The sequence below is a fragment of the Megalops cyprinoides genome, chromosome 2 (genome assembly GCF_013368585.1).
Source record: "Megalops cyprinoides isolate fMegCyp1 chromosome 2, fMegCyp1.pri, whole genome shotgun sequence".
NCBI lineage: Eukaryota > Metazoa > Chordata > Actinopteri > Elopiformes > Megalopidae > Megalops > Megalops cyprinoides.
In genome coordinates, this window is record NC_050584.1 from 45,224,411 (window position 1) to 45,241,562 (window position 17,152).

General features: G+C 40.3%; 2 protein-coding genes across 2 annotated transcripts; one reads left to right on the forward strand and one right to left on the reverse strand.

The window, feature by feature from the left end:
• Positions 1 to 1,308: 1,308 nt before the first annotated feature.
• sgta (small glutamine-rich tetratricopeptide repeat (TPR)-containing, alpha) lies at positions 1,309 to 7,153 on the reverse strand. The gene is made up of 12 exons (XM_036521493.1): positions 7,062 to 7,153; positions 5,731 to 5,878; positions 5,500 to 5,603; positions 5,260 to 5,350; positions 5,036 to 5,135; positions 4,793 to 4,897; positions 4,505 to 4,643; positions 4,340 to 4,402; positions 3,808 to 3,845; positions 3,086 to 3,181; positions 2,603 to 2,719; positions 1,309 to 2,388 (listed from the first exon to the last, which is right to left on the reverse strand). The coding sequence occupies exons 2-12, from the start codon at positions 5,828 to 5,830 to the stop codon at positions 2,385 to 2,387; spliced, it is 957 nt and encodes a 318-aa protein (XP_036377386.1). The 5' UTR covers positions 5,831 to 5,878; positions 7,062 to 7,153; the 3' UTR covers positions 1,309 to 2,384.
• Positions 7,154 to 7,424: 271 nt separating this feature from the next.
• On the forward strand, positions 7,425 to 16,697 carry thop1 (thimet oligopeptidase 1). Its single transcript, XM_036521204.1, has 13 exons — positions 7,425 to 7,500; positions 10,752 to 10,958; positions 11,861 to 12,009; positions 12,761 to 12,868; positions 12,987 to 13,089; positions 13,181 to 13,341; positions 13,829 to 13,964; positions 14,176 to 14,542; positions 14,698 to 14,899; positions 15,067 to 15,253; positions 15,502 to 15,630; positions 15,983 to 16,119; positions 16,253 to 16,697. Exons 1-13 carry the CDS (start codon positions 7,488 to 7,490, stop codon positions 16,412 to 16,414), a joined length of 2,061 nt encoding a protein of 686 aa, XP_036377097.1. The 5' UTR covers positions 7,425 to 7,487; the 3' UTR covers positions 16,415 to 16,697.
• Positions 16,698 to 17,152: the final 455 nt, after the last annotated feature.

Below are 17,152 nucleotides of genomic sequence, written 5' to 3' on the forward strand. Positions count from 1 at the left end.
CTCCTTCATCCAAGTCCGATGGTACTGGCCAGTGTGAACACCAACCTCCGTTCTGGTTTCTGATTGGTTCCAGAGGCGGGTCTATTACTGTTCGTCTTCAATAACAACCCCCGTGATTCTGAAACGACAAATCTTGTGTTCCGTGTAGTGCGATTCGTTTTTTCCATAAGATTTTAGGCGGCTCTGGTTTAACTAAGTTGAAAATTCACATAACCGGGATATTCGAACATTCGAACTATAGCATCCGTCATGTTAGTCCGTTATTCTGCTAACCATAACCCGAATAAAACATTATTACCGTTCTGAAAAACAGCGATAAGATGTGGGACATTGCTCTATGAAAGGGAATATTCTGTTAAATAATAAAAAACATACCCGCAAGTTATCCTACATAAGATTACGAGTGCAAATGTTCAATGTTGAAGAAGAGGTCATGACGACTAGTTAAAGGAATATGAGCGGTGGTCATGTTGCACATAAACACCTTATTCAGATTATGACCAAGCAAAGGACTATTAGCCGGATTTTGTATATCTTCCGTTCATCAGAAGCATAGAGTTGTAGGATAAACAGAATCGATAAAGGGATTGACGGTTTTTATGCTATGAGATTCTTAAATATTTTGTTAAATTTCAAAACAGATCTGGTATAACTAGTCTTCAATAGTCAACCATTATATAGGACAAGTCATGGAACAATGGGAACTTTGTGGTTGGACATTAATTCTTTGCTGTTAACATCTGTCATTTTTTAAAAATTGTTAAATTACTTTTGTGTTGTTCCAAATGAATCCCAGTAAACTATATAATGAAACACTCCTAAATTATAGCAGAAAATAAATTATTACACTAAGAACTTGTTTCCCCCAACATGACATGATTCAGATTAATTCATTCATAAATAAGGTGTAATTGTTGCAATAAAACCATTCAGTTCTACATAATAGTTCAGCCTTCAACACTAAGTCCAAACAGTAATTTTGCTAACTATTCACTACTGACACAGGGAACTGTTGTGCTGACAATTCCAGATATTAATTTAGAACTATCCATTTCACTACTATCGAACCACACCCCCAGAGAGTTGCTCCATAAGGCACATAGCTGGAGTTTTGACTGCACTTGTAAAATCAATAGGAACCTTCTTAAGTGCTCAAAATTTGTCAAGATTATCAGTTTTATTTTCTCTGTTAAGTTTCACAAACACAAATAAGTGAGTCTGATTTTCATTTCTGACATCAGAAAGAACGTAAATGTACTAACATTTTGTTAGTTGCTCTGGACGAGAGCTTCTGTTAAGTTACATAGTAAATAAATCTGTTCATCACCCCTTCCACTCAAAGCTACTGCCACTGTATGCACACTTCAGAATTACAAATTCCATACCATGCACAATTCACATAAAATTAAAATCTGGCGTGCACTATATAGTTCCAAACTATATAGTTCCAATCTAAAAAGTGACAATCTTCAATGCACTGCATGAATATAATTTCAAACCAGCAAAAAAAGCAAAATAAGGTACCAAAGCCTTTTTTGATTCTTGTATGATTTTTGCATGAAAAGTTCCCAAGACAAAGAGCATCACCAGGCTGACCGGAATATAGGCTAGGAGCCAAAATTTCAAGAATGTTTATTTTGTTTTGACTAAATTAGGAAAAAAGCCAGGTAAAAACTGTTTGAACCCACAGCATTTTCAAGGACTGCTTTTCAAGCTTTTCAATAATTAAAACAAAAATATGTAGGATTGGAGTCTGTTATGTGTTTGAGGGTTTGAATATTTTTTTTCTTGTCCAATGACAACGGATGACAACCATAAAAATCCTATTTGCAAATTCTTCCATTTAATATCAAGTTGACAGCATTCTATACATATTCCCTTGCCATTTCACATATCTGTACAAATAACTGTTTTTAAAATTCCAATAGTTTAACTAAATCACTTTAAAGTATCCAAGTTTACCTCAAATAAAAAGCAACTGCAACTAATGCAAGAAATGCATTTCTGCACTTAGGCCACAACAAATCTTGGCAGTTCTTATTTTGTGTAGAACCGTTTACTGATTCAGTTTCATGATATTTAATTTCCTATGATTAGTTACATACCACAGTAAAACCACGTTACACCAATGTGACATCTCTCAGTATAATTGAGGTGATGCTAATCTGACACATCCCAGACACATCACTGAATTGATTTCTGTAAAAAATGCTTGTCCAGAGTCTACATTTATTTGCTGTTTAGCCCTCATTTCTTATGGAGACTGACCATAAAAAATGTAGACAAACATGCAAGTATTATATGTCATAATACATATTCTCCCTGGAATTCCAAAAAATATTGAAAATAATGACAGTCCATCTTCACTTTTCTTCATACAATCTTTATCTGCAAAAAAAGATAAATGTGACATAGGCATTTCATAATTACAGTTATGCAGTGTCTGAAATGTGGGGATGTACACCATCAAAAACATATCCTCTCAATAATAAGCACAGTCTGCCTTTATGATTTTTACTTCCCACACATATAGCACAGTGCCATGGTGTTTGGGGCTCCTTCTTATGCAGAAGACAGAATGTGGGAAGTAAGCTAGTCTCACCCCTCTGAGGGTTGCTCTTCATTGCCAGTACTAGGTGTCCGACTGCGAATCTGACTCCTCAGCTGTTCAATTAGCTCTGGATTCTGCTGCTGCATCTGCTGTGCAAACTGCTGGCCCCTACACACACAAAAGGACAGAAAGAAATAGTGAGCTATGCCATGTTACCCATCTAATGCATAGTCTTAGTATGAATATGTATAAATCCTTATACACATCCTATGTGCCTTTCACATTTTCACCATTGATGAAGCCTGCTCTTCTACTCTGTCCACTACAGTGTTTAAGGTCATACTGTACAAATCAAAAAGCAAATAATTTAGTTTGCATTATGTACTTTGAAAACTTCTATGTGCTGTACTTGGAAGAATCCTCATAAGATGCAATTAGCCAGTTTCACCTGCTGATAAATCTTAACAGTTGACACTGCTGAGATTCACTAAAACTTAACAAAACACATTTCCAATTTTGGATTGATGAACTTACGCTTGGATGAGACCTGAGAGGTCATTGGTCCCCCCTCCCCCAGGAGCTGCTGTTCCCCCCATGGGGCCATACGCACCTGACATCATTCCTGACATCCTAAATAAAACAGTGACAGACAGAAGACTCAGGAGGTTACTTCAGGGAAGATTTACATGTTTAAATACGGGATTTTATAACAATTTTGAAACATCATTTCTCTTTGTTACTTTATAACACAGCTCTAGTCACAGTTGAGCCAACTCGGTTTCAGTCAAAAATGGAGGTGCTTGGACAATATCTTCATTTGACTAATGAGTGCCAAGTTTGGACCTTAGAAACCAGGGTCCCTTAGTCACTGTATACACTTTACAGACTGATAAAAGAATAATAAGCTGACTAATGTCATCTGCTGCAGTTTTAATTCAGTTCTTTTCAATTAATTAAAATATGCTATCATGCATGGGCAAACCAGCAGGCAATACAACTGGTTTGGCAAGTAAACCACTTTCACATTACTGCTGTCATGTTTCAGCTTGAAGGTCCTGAGTGAAAAAAATGAAAAACCTTAACTGCTATATGGATCGATTCAAATTATTGTTGAAGACAGTGTCATAGAAATGGTCATAAAGATTGTACTCTCTGAATGCCTCCAGTTAAATAAGTTTTTTTTTAAATTATTGTCATTATACAGCATTGCTAGAAAAAAGATTGCACTATATTGGTTACAACAGTGTCTTACTTACAGCTGCTGCACTTGTGGGTTGTTCATAAGATTAGAAGCCTGAAACAACGAAAGATTCAGTTATTCATTAAACATTTTGCACCGTTTTACTTCCTTGAAGTTATAATTTAGTTCAGAAATTGCTACAGTAAAAGAATTTTGGGTGCAGTATCTGAAGGGGGGATGGGACAAGAAACTCTCCCTTAGAAGCTGCTTTTCAGCTTATTCCAGTGTTACTAGTGTTTTCCAAACGTTTTACTTTCTAGTGAGAGTAAAAACATGATTTACTATATAGCTAACTTTAAATGTAAACATTAAAAAAGTGTTCTTCACTCTTTGCAACATAAAACTAAGAATAACAAATAGTTACTAAATTATAAAGATATGACACACTGTCAAACATATGCCAAACCACCAATGCCTTTTCAAAACCCTAGAAAGACCCTGTTTCCTAAACACTACAGACTCTTACAGAATAGTACTCTGGTCTGGAAATTACAGATCAGTAGGTTATGACACAAAGGTGGGAAGGGGTGTTTGTTATTTGCTCTCACCATGTTCATGAACCCAGGGTTACTCAGCAGACTTGCCAGATCAGCTCCACCCATTCCCCCAGTCTGAGAAAGTCACAGTACATGATCAGACACTGGGACATATCAGGGTGTTGTATAGGCTGTAGGCAGTCACAAAGTAAAGTAAAAACACTACTAAAAACTCACAGGACTCGGTGTTTCTTTCATTTTCTGCTCAGCTATCTTCAGGTTTGATTTGTAGGTCTCATTTTCTGGATCCAAATCCAGAGCTTTCTTGTAGTAACTTACAGCTTCTGTGTGTTTGTTTAAACTTGCCAGAGCCAACCTTAAGAAAGAAAGGATTGAGCTTTACAAATGAAAAAGCAGTCAAATATGGATTAACATCATTCTCTGTTAAAAGACATAAATCACATTTTTATTACTTCACTGACAGATCTTTGGAGGCTTAGCTACTGACAACAGTGTCAGTCCTACCCCATTCTTCCATATGCTTTGCTGTAGTTGGGGTCAATTCCAATAGCAAGGTCACAGTCCTGTACAGCTCCTGCATAGTTCCCCAGTTTGCTGTATGCTGCAGCCCTGAAACACACACACACACACAGTGTCCAGTAAATGGGCTAAACCAAGGCAAACATAGCATGAAAAGTGCATTCACATATTGAACATTCCTCTCTTTCCTGTTCTCTAGTCTTCCTAGCCAAAAAAGTCAGTCCATACCTGTTGCAATAGTAAACTGCATTCTGTGGGTTTATCTCAATAGCCTTGGAGTAAAATTCCACAGCTGCACTGAAGTTCTCCACTTTCATTTGGTCATTACCTGCAGGACAACAAAGTGACATCAGCAAATAACTCTCAGGAAGCCAAAGAGAAATGAGTGAAGAATGGCTGTCTCCTGAACATGCTGGCCTGGGTGGAATTGGTTGGCTAATTAGAGCACAAACCTTCTGTTTTGAGTCTCTCCGCCTCAGCAGCTTCCTCCTCAGTAGGGGAATGGGGGACTGGGTTGATCTTTACCTGCAGGGTTTCTTGATGCTGAAACAACAGGATGGTTCAAATGTCTCTAGTTTCAGCCCAGTACAGCATTATCTACTTCCACTGCTATCCATGTATTTCTCTCATTTTCTTGGTCTCTATACACAGTGAATTTGTGATAAACTGGCATAAAAAATGTCCCACATTACCGTGTCTGTAGCTGATGCAAAAATCTCTGGTAATGTTTGTGTGGTTGCTAGACTCTGGTCTTCAGAAGAGACTCCAAAGGCTGTCTCCAGACACTGGATTGCAACTGGAAAACAGGCAACATACTGGTTTTGAAAAGAGTGAGTGTGCCATTTATAAGCGTATTAGCAATACTAAAGGAGAATGCATTGAATGTTTCAATTATGAAACGTTTTGTTTTGTTTTATTTTTACCTTCTAAACTTTCCTGTGCATCTGAAGATAATCCCCCACTGTTAAGTTGATCATGAAGGAACTGGATTATGGAGAAAGCAAGACGCTTTGTGTCTGTCATGTTTTCTGTCTGAGGCTCGAACCTCGATGAGAGCCTTTTTGGTGTTCCCTGAAATTTGAATAAAGCATACAAAAGGTTACTGGGCTGTTAATTCTAAGAGGTCAACAAATAGCAACACCTCGCCATGTTTCAAAGTTAATTCAAAGAGAACTACTGCATTAATATTCCCTATTATTGGAAAACTAACTAGCTACATAAATGCATGCATGCACAGGCAAACGTCTTAATAATGCCTGTCCAATGTGTCATCTTTCGTTTCTTGGAAAAGGGCGCTGTAACAAAGGCAATGTAAGACAACAACAGAGGGTGAACAAATAATCGCTAGTAGCATGAGAACCTGCTTTCCAGTGATTAGCGACTAGAATTTGAAGTAACTTGAAAACCCATAAGCAAGCTAAGGTAGCTCAACTTACTATGTTCGCCATGAAAAACAGACTAACATTAGCAATCTAGCTACTTCTTCAACGTTGGCCAATCCGCTATCTAGAGAGTTAACGTCAGTTAGGTACGTATTTCAGTTAACGTCAGGCATCGTTCGCTAACTAACGTAGCCATCGAGCTGGTTTGTTAGGAAGCTAGCGAACCATCTACCCCCAAGCACAACTTTCTCAACGTAAACGAATCTAACATATCAAACATTAACAGTGAGGATGCTGAAAGTAGCTTGTTAACAAGTATGACGTTAAGGAAGCTGACCGCTTGCTATGCATCTATACTATGTGAAATCTATGTGTCACCACAGGTTACATAACATAACGTTTACTTACGTTACCTAGCTAACACGTGTTTCTTCTTTGACAAGCTAACGCTACCTAGTTAACCTCATATTCGAGTTAGCCGGCTAGAATAGCTAACCAGATTGGATCAGAATATTCTAGCAAAGAGGTGTACAGATAGCTTGCTAGCAAGTTTTCGACCCCTTGATGTTGTAAACGGTGGTCTTCCAGTACTTGGCTAACTAAGTAGTTAAAGTTAGATACGTTGATAACAAGACAGCTGGCCAACATTACATTATGACGGTTAAAAATCAGATTGTTCGTAAGTAGAGACTTTCCACTTACATTGGCTAGCTAGCTACACTGCAAACGTTAGCTAGCTAACAACGTTTAACAATCATCACCATGAACATCTCAGTTCTCACGCAGAAGTTAAACTGTATTTCAAACCAGACTGATTATTGTCAAGCGTGTAGCGAAACTGATCTGGAGTGTCTTAAAAAGTTTATTCTTACCGCTTGTTAGGACGTCTATCAAGGAATTCCTTGCGGTACGCTGGGGTAGTGAGCCAAGAGGTGAAGCTCTGCGTCTCATGTCTAAGACGTCATTGCGTGATAGTTATGTAAAATGAGAGCGGGTTTGGGTCTAACATGTGACTTTTCTGCTAAAATAGATTGAATGGTTTTTAAATAAAGTAACTATCCAGCTATATTTATATAATGTGTATTTTCATATACATTTGCCTCAGCAAAACATTTTAAAGGTTACAAATGAATTGTTCTACCAATAGAATCGCAAGAGGGGACAGGACAACATTGTTGATTGACAGGAGCCTACACTAATCATTGACGCCCCAGTATCCGTGTCCGGGGCAGAATGAGTAGTTTGGAAACCATTGATTGCGAAACGACTCCGATTGAAGTGACTCAGTTTTTTCTGTTATGGCACCGACAGGTGAGATTTAACTTCTCCTGTGTATTTATGGCCGTATTATTGGCCGTTTAACTCAAAGTATGACTGTCACATAATTGTCTAAAAGAATCGCTAGCAAGTTACGTACTCATGCCTATCTTATAGGTAACGTTTTAGCTAGCTAACACCGATGGCATGGCACGCATGGTGCAGTTCAACTTCGCTGTAGCTAGCTAGCTACTTAACGTTACCTGATTGACTACCGGCTTCATCTAGCGATGGTTACTTGCTGCTAGCTAACAAGTAACTAGTAAGGCTTCACTATGAATTCACGAACACTTCAATTTAGACAAAAAACGTAAAATAGCCTAGCTATAATAATCCAGGTTACCTATATTAATACTACGTCATCATCCATTCATTGGACTGTTGAGCGCCGCCTGAATGCTTACAATGATGAACTTGAATTCCGGTTAACGCTTAGCTAGCTAATATGCCACCCTCGTGTTATCCAGGATATGCAAGAGGATCCAATTACCCTGGAATAAAGAGTATCTTGTTGTTAATCACGCATGATCCACAGCTAGCTATTTAACCAGTTCACATTGGACCTCGTTAACTAGCTGTTTTGCTAGTGTGCATTTAAAGTTGCCACGAGCAAAACTAAATCCATACTAGCCTCTGGAAAATTGCTGCTTCAGGTTCCACTATTCTTTATTCTCTCGGTTAAAAAAACTCATGCACGTACCAAAGAATGAGCAGAGGGAAAACATCCATTCAGGCTCATGCATGCCAGTCAGTGTTGTAAACAGTTGTTAGTAATAGCAACGGCTATAAGACTGATTCCACCCAATGATAGTGAACCTGTTTTGGTGCTGCTTAGTATTAACTTAACTTTAAGCGTAGTCTCTGTCCAGTGAGGGGTCTAGGGTATAGTTGTGATTTTCCAAATATAGCAGAAATCCAAGTTTAACATCACTGGACTGGGTTGCCTGCGCAAAATATGAGAACATGCATGTTTTGCATGCTTGGATCTCATTCACCTGAATGTATCCTCAAGGTGTTAAAATAAGCAGCCAGCGACCCCCCTGGCATGTCCATAGTCACAGTGGCTGGCGTTCAGCACTGCACCACATTAGCCTGTTGTGATTACTAAGCAGCTGCACATGGATTGATAAGCAATTATACAAATGATAGTTTCAGTTGCTGTACTAAATATAATCTAAAATGCTACAAACACATATCACCTGCTGGTGCACCTAAAGCAAGGATTCCAAACCCGACTCCTGTGGGTCTTTCTCCAAAATTAGTTTTTAATAGGCATGTTTATTTACACAGTTGCTCAGGATTGTATTTGTGGATTGTGTTTTGAACCCGTGCTATGGAGAATTCTCAATTTGCCTCAGTCTACATCTTTGTGGACCAAGGGCAAAGATGCCACTCTATGGGAAGAAACTGAAACAGCTATGTGCTTAAAAAACACAAGTGCAGGTATACTTGCATGCCAGCCACTTCTGACATTACACCTAAATAAACAATGTCTGTATGGGCATGATAGACATTTTGTCGTCCTCATGGACAGTTATTCACAAACTACTTCAAATATGTAACCACTAAATATTCTTTAGTGCTTCAGTTTTATATTGGAAGATTTGTATTTCCACATTATTTTCATACATTGATCATTTTAAGTCCTGGAAATGTTAAATTGCGTGGCTTTAATTAGCTTTAATTAATATAATTGGCCTTACCAAGCCTGTTTTTAAAAATATATTTTAAATGACCAATTATAGCCAAATCATATTTCTGGTATTCTTGTATAAACAAAACTGTATGAGTAGGTTTAGGTTCAAGAGTATGCTTTTGGGTGGTTTCAGACTGTGATGTGTCCCATATGTATATCTGGGAATGATATTAACAGTCTGTCATTGAGTTTTCTGTTGGTTCACTGCACATGGATTGCCTCGGCTATATTGAATAAGTGAGCAGGTGCCAACAGGGGGAGGCACCCTTCTGTTGTACAGACTTTGGAATAATTACTGAAAATCTAAACTATTTATTGATTATTCGAAAGAGTACAATAAAGGGTGATAGATTGCATATGATGCACTAAACAAATCCAATGTATTGGCCAACATTTGAAAAATTAACATATCTTCCTGCATGACCAATGCAATTCATCATAAACTTAGATCATATCTAAGGACTCTGTGGACTCTGGTATCAGATTTGTTTGATTCAGAATTTTAGGGGAAACATACGGCCACCTCCAACCAATCAATTTGCGGTGTTTACACTTAATACACAAATGAGAATCTTATTCACCCTTGGATCTGGCAGTGTAAAATTTATACATATCCTGGACCATATTTTATCACTTTGTCAAATTATAATAGACTTGCGAGTCAGTCAGCGGAGCGGAGTCACATTGAAGCGTGCGGGTAAGAGTCCAGAGTGATATCCAATGTATCAGCAGTAGGTCTATGTTGGCTATTACCATCACAGTGTTCATGTATTGATTGGTAACAGTAGGTCTACTATCAATTACAAATTTGCAATTTGGATTTGGATTAAACTGTTACAACAAGAATTTCACACATAGCGTGCTATGAATGTTGCAGTGTTTTTTACTTCGAATGAACATACACATTGTCAGATTTGAAGGAGGGCAGGAGATAATATTTGTCAGATTTTTTGCAGTGGTGAGAATGTAAAGGCAGCCTGCCATTGGAGGGCAATGAGAAGGAAAACAGTTTTATGTGAAAAAAAATTTTTAAAAAATTTTGGTTGCCATTGGTTGCCAAATTTTGAAATTTGGTTCCCCAGGGAAACAACAATGTCGAGGCCTGGTATTGGTAAGATTTGTGCATTTGTCCAGCTCCCTTTTTGTTTTTGAGGGGTAGACTGCAGAAATGCTGGTGTTATGGGGTGTTTTCATTGTTTGGCTGCCGGTTTGCATGAGTGACTGCAGCCAGCTGCATTTGTGTTGTGAATTTATTGTGCTCCTGTAACAGTCAGGAAGACCTTTTCACGGTGTTGTTATGACAGTTAACAATGTAAGATGCAAGAAGATGCGGCATTGTGCCAGTTGTCTAAGGCGTATTCACAAAGCGTTGTGGGAGAAACTTTATGTTGAAATCTATTTTTTTATTGGTCATTTCATCATCAGTGTGGCTCTCAAGTGCAAGGTGGAAAAAATCAACAAGAGGCTTGAATTATGTTATAGGGGCTCACCTTTAAAACATCACAAACCTGATACAAAGCCTAATGCATTCCCTGCCTTATCCTGTCAGGAGAAGTTGTGATCGGCAGTGAGGCACGGGTATGCGCAGAGAACCTTCTGCGATGGGATCTGACACCGGACGAAATCCAGCGGCTGGCCGACGAGCTGATAGCCAAGACCAAGCGCGTGTACGATGCCGTGGGCGCCCTGGAGTTGTCCAGCGTCACGTATGAGAACACCCTGAAGGCTCTGGCAGATGTGGAGGTGGAATACACGGGTGAGCATGCTGCCCATGTCATGAGCTGACTTCATATATACTGTATATAAGATCATGCTCTTTATGTGGAGAGCATCTGATAAAAATGTAAGTGTCTGGTCATAAGCCTTTTGTCACTCCCTGCTTCATGCAAATTGTTACGTCCTTGCCATTTCTGTTTGAAATACTGCAGGCATAAAGAAATGCTCTTAGCTGTTAGACTTTGTACTGACCACGTGGTTGGTGATGGTTAGAGTGATGGAATTATTCATATAGTCATACATTGTAAGTTGTGAAAAGATATACGTTTAAACGGTAATTCATATAAAAGAGACTTAATGAAGAGATGGAGAACCCAAATTAACAGGTTAACATTTTAGTGGAGGTCCTTTTATAGGTTCCTGTGTTTCTTCATAAAGTTCTTGCAATCTTCAGTAAAACTTACACTGTAAAACAAACATGGTCTCAATATACATGGTGCTTGATGTTTGACTAGCCTTATTTATACAGGCAGCTATATTTGTTTATAGCTGGTTGGTGGTTATAGGTGGTTTGGGAGAAAGGTGTAGAGAGACAAAAACAATACCTAGCTTGAATGAGTGGGTAAGTCCAGATAAATCCACAGCAATCACATTTAACATGTACACTACACTGCTGTCATTGTAAGCGATTCAGAACGTCTGAGTTGGCAGGAAAGTGGGGTGCAATGGTATAGACAGTTCAGCACTTTTTACAGAAAAGCCAGCTGACCAACCAGTGCTCTGCAGCAAAGTGTTTCTTACATTGTTAAAAGAAATTGACATGGCTTGGGCAATATATGGGTACATTTCATTTCAGGGATAGTTTTTGCTTTTACAAAAAAATTTGACATGTGTTACCTGTTTTGAACACACAAACACCTCCTTCCTATTGTGCTTTTCCAGTTCAACGCAACATGCTGGACTTCCCTCAGCACGTTTCCTCATGCAAAGATGTGCGCACGGCCAGCACTGACGCTGATAAGAAGCTCTCTGAGTTTGATGTGGAGATGAGCATGAGAGAGGATGTGTACCAGAGGATTGTGGCACTGGAGGTGAGGGCTTTAGGGTACAGTTCAGGTTCTCAGTTTGGTTGCCAGCATGTCTCAAAAGTAGTCAGCACCCTGCTGTAAGAGGTGTTGATATAAGATTCAACCACATGTAGTGATCAGAATGTGACAGCAACTTGATTCTATCAAGAATTCATTTCTATACACATGCAGCGTAAAAACCTAAGAAACAATGTGCAGTCCACCTACCAGAACCATTTTGGACTCACAACATGCAACAGGGTACTCAATGGAGCACAATGGTGCAATTTAGGAAAGTCATTAAAATCGAAATACACTGCATCTCTTATCTTGTGTCAATTACCAAAACACCTAACTTGTTATAATATTTTAAAAAAAGATGCATAGTTCAGTGAGATGCCTGCATTCTAGTTGACGTAATAGGTATAAGAAAGATGCTTTCTGCTGATAAAGAAACCTGTGAATGTTGTGAACTACAGACATGTCAAATTATGAAAATTAATACAAATATTCAAGGCATCGTGGCACCAATCAACACCTGTTGATGCACATATTTTTATGTGCCACCTGCTGAGGCACATAAAAATAATTATCATGAGTCAGATTATTATATTTTAATTTAGTTAATGGCATCGACTGCCTTACACGTTTTAGCTTGAATGTTCGAATGCTAGCAATTTCTGTGACGTTCAAGTATTTGACATAAGTCCAGTTACTTTTATTTTGTAACTTAGTTGTATAAAATACTGAACACTTCAAATATACTTTGTTGCAGGAGAAGCTTGATGCTGGTGCTCTTAGTCCGGAAGCTAAGAGATACATGGAGAGGCTGATCAAGCTGGGCAAGAGGAATGGCTTGCACCTCCCTAAAGAGACACAAGAAGTAAGAGAAATTCCATGTTCAAATAAATTTGAAGTGTTCTGTGCTTAACGTCTAAACAATCACATTATGGCTTTTCACGACAGTATTACAAAAGTGTCTTTTAAAATTTTTTTAACAGGAAATCAAGAAGATCAAGAAAAAACTCAGCACTCTGTGTATCGATTTCAACAAGCACCTGAATGAGGATACTACCAGTCTGTCTTTCACCAGAGAGGAGCTTGGTGAGGATATGGGTTAACATTCACACCTGACACTGCAACAATAAACATTGTGTTTGATTTTCTTAAACATGTATTGGATAAACCCTTTTAGGTGGTCTCCCTGAGGATTTTCTCAGCTCTTTGGAGAAGGATGATGATGGGAGCCTAAAGATCACTCTTAAGTACCCTCACTACTTTCCCACTATGAAGAAGTGTCATGTCCCAGAGACACGCAAGAAGCTTGAGCAGGCTTTCAATTCTCGCTGCCAAGAGGTATTGCACAATTCCCTTTCACAAGCATAGGATTTAAATAAATCCAGTACAAGCGTACTGGATTTAAATAAAAAATCTCCCACCCTTCAAGTGCAATGACGACAATTCCATAACCTCTTTGTCAAAGATGTAGTGACACAGGACTGTCAATGGAGAGTGGTTTCCTTTCCATTCTATTGCTTTATTGTCATTGAGGTGATGTGCTTATCAAGAGTGACTTACATAGGTTACAATTTTATTCATTTATACAGCTGGATATTTACTGAGGCAATTGTGGGTTAAGTACCTTTCCCAAGGGTACAACAGTAGTGCTCCAAGGGAGAATCAAACCACCAACCTTTCGGTTATGAGCCTGCTCCTTACCACTACGCTACACTGCTGTGCCGTTTCCAGTAAGAATAAAATATTGTCTAAAAGGAGAGCCACCTTCAGTCTGCTCTCTTCAAACTCTGAATTCCTTTTTTGTCCTACCTCTGTCCCCCCTAAGGAGAACTCGAACATCCTGAAGGAGCTGGTGAAGCTTCGTGCCCAGAAGAGTGCTCTTCTGGGTTTCAGCACCCATGCTGACTTTGTGCTGGAGATGAACATGGCCAAGTCTAGCAAGAAGGTCTCCACTTTCCTAGGTAACTGTTATTGCTCAAGTGTTGACATGATGAGAATTTATTTTGCATTCAGTATTTGTTGGAATGTTTATCACACCGTGACTATTGGTCCAGTTCTGAATGTGCTCATCCTCCACTTAACTGATCTGGAAAGCTACCAAGGCCTAGCAGAAGCTTCTCATCATTTCTACACAAATTCACTGGTCAGTCGTTTCTCTTTCTCACTAATCAGAGGAGCTGGCTCGCAAGCTGAAGACCTTGGGTGAGGAGGAGCGAGCCGTGATGCTCAAGCTTAAGGAGGCAGAGTGCCAAAAGAGGGGACTGCCCTTCCACAGCCAGCTGCATGCCTGGGATACCCGCTACTACATGACACAGGTGGAGGAGACTCAGTATGCTGTGGACCAGAACCTGCTGAAGGAGTACTTCCCCATGGAGGTGGTGACCCGTGGCCTGCTGGACATCTACCAAGAGCTGCTGGGGCTGTCCTTCGAGCTTGTAGAGGGCGCCCCCGTGTGGCACGAGGACGTCACCCTCTACTGCGTGAAGGACCGCGAGACGGGCCAAGTCGTCGGTCAGTTTTACCTGGACCTCTTCCCAAGGTGAGAGCAGAAGGGACAGAAAAAAGAAAGATGCTGTTTTTTCCCCACGTTTTTCTTCTTTTGAATGGTGATGAGTGAGTGTCTGAGGTTGGTGGTACATACCTGTAGAGAAGCGTTGAGTGTCTTTAATGACTCCTGCTGGTGTCACCCCCCAGGGAGGGGAAGTATGGCCATGCCGCCTGCTTCGGCCTGCAGCCCGGATGTCTGCTGTCTGATGGGACCAGACAGATGGCAGTGGCTGCTATGGTGGCCAACTTCAGCAAGCCCACGGCAGACGCGCCCTCTCTGCTGCAGCACGATGAGGTGGAGACCTACTTTCACGAGTTCGGCCACGTCATGCACCAGCTCTGCGCCCAGGTGAGAACGAAGCGGAAATTCAAGAGCACACTCATTAAGACGCCTCCTTTGGGTTAGATTTTGTGACTTGTTGTTTAAGCTGTCACTGTTTTCGCCGTTTCATTTAAATAAATGAAGATCTCTGCATCATCAGTTATATTGTAACAGCTCCCTGTCTTTGTGCACAGGCTGACTTTGCCATGTTCAGTGGAACCCATGTGGAGCGAGACTTTGTGGAGGCTCCCTCTCAGATGCTGGAGAACTGGGTGTGGGAGAAGGAGCCCCTGCAGCGCATGTCCAAGCATTACAAGACCGGCAGCCCCATCCCCGACGAGCTGCTGGACAAGCTCATCAAGTCCCGTCTGGCCAACACTGGTAATGCTTAACAGGCCATTTATGCAATGTAGGTCCAGACTGATTATGACAGTTGGTCTGCATTTTTCAAGTACATCATTGATGTGTTCATCACTGACTGCATGTCACAGTTAGTAAAAAATGTGAGTTCAAATCAATTCTGTTTAGCTTCATGCGCACACTCGTTGCCGGACTTCCCCTACCTGTTGAACACTCGGATTTAATTGGCGCATTTATGATCATTGGAAATCATTCCCTCTCCCTGGTAGGCCTCTTCAACTTGCGGCAGATTGTGCTGGCCAAGGTGGACCAGGCGCTGCACACCAAGACTGGTTTGGACCCAGCTGAGGAGTATGCCAGGCTGTGCCAGGAGATCCTGGGTGTGCCAGCGTCCCCTGGTGAGAATTTCCTGAAAGTCAGACACATTAGCCATGATGCTTTGGCAAAAGGCTTTGAGTTATACTTCAAAACTATTTTCAGTTTTAGTCTATAACATTCTTTATATTAGAGCCAAGTACCAGGAAAGTCCCTGTAAAAATATGTAGAAACAATATATGATATATACATTGTACATCGCACCCTTGTAACTTCCCGGCTGAATATTTCAGCATGGCCGGTGAAGTGACCTGGTCTTGGTTCTCAGCAAATATTTATTTTTCAGTTGGTTTCATTCATTGCAGTCACTAGAACACAGGTTCATGCAGAATACTGACCCCTAAAAACAAATTGTGTCTCCTGTTTTTCATGTAGGAACCAACATGCCAGCTACGTTTGGCCACCTGGCTGGTGGTTATGATGCTCAGTATTACGGTTATCTGTGGAGTGAGGTCTTCTCCATGGACATGTTCTATGCCCGCTTTAGGCAGGAGGGCATAATGAACCCCAAGGTTGGCACCGCCAGTCAATTTTATTGTATAGCATGCATCTAATGTCGCCGTGAATGTGTGAATAAAATGTTCTAGTGGTTAAAATGTTGTGTAGCAAGTTGTAATCTTTTGTATTGTTGAATTTCCGCCTTAGGTCGGTTTGGACTACAGGACCTGCATTCTGACACCTGGTGGATCTGAGGATGCAGCTGACATGCTGAAGAAATTCCTAGGGCGGGAGCCAAAGCAGGAAGCCTTCCTCCTGAGCAAAGGACTAAGTGTGGAGCTGGAGTCAGGTACTCCATGTGCCTGCTGACCAAGCCCGCTCGCACCCTCAAAAAAAACAAAACAAAACATGAATGCCCCTCTGTGGACGACGGGCATCTGAGACTGAACATCGGTTTTCTCCTTAAAAAAAAATTGTACCCAGACTTCCACAGCTCACCCATCCCTCCCTCTCCCCTCACTTGTGCTGTGTTTTTTTCAGAGTTTGGGGTTTGTTTTAACTTCACTGAATTGTATTCAAACTGGGATAAGAGAGGAAAAAAAAAACATAAAGAACAAAGAATTTATTGAAGTCGTTTTGGGTGTTCTCTCAGTTTTTACACTTTTGAAGTTTCCCACCCCAGCCATGCAAACAAATCAGAGAGAAATTACAACTACATGGGTACATTTACACCATTTCACCATACATTTATGCTCTGAACTGAAATCTGATAGTCATATGGGAGTTTGCTTTATAAATTGTCATTTTCATTCCTGAAATTCACTACCAAAATTTGTCATGCTCTCACATTGGATGGTTGAACTCTTCTATTGTTGGTGTTGTTATAATGCACCCTCTGTAACTATTCTTAGTGTGACATTTTTGAGATGGTTTGCTGGAACATTTGAAAAGTGCACATGTGCAGTGTATTAATCAGTAGTATAGAGGAGCTGCCAGTCCTGTTTTTGCCAAAGTTCTTCTCCGGCATGCCTGGTATTACTGCACTATGGTGGACATCCTGGCTGTGTCAAACTCAGCCTTGCTTATGCCCAGGTTTAGGAGTTCTCC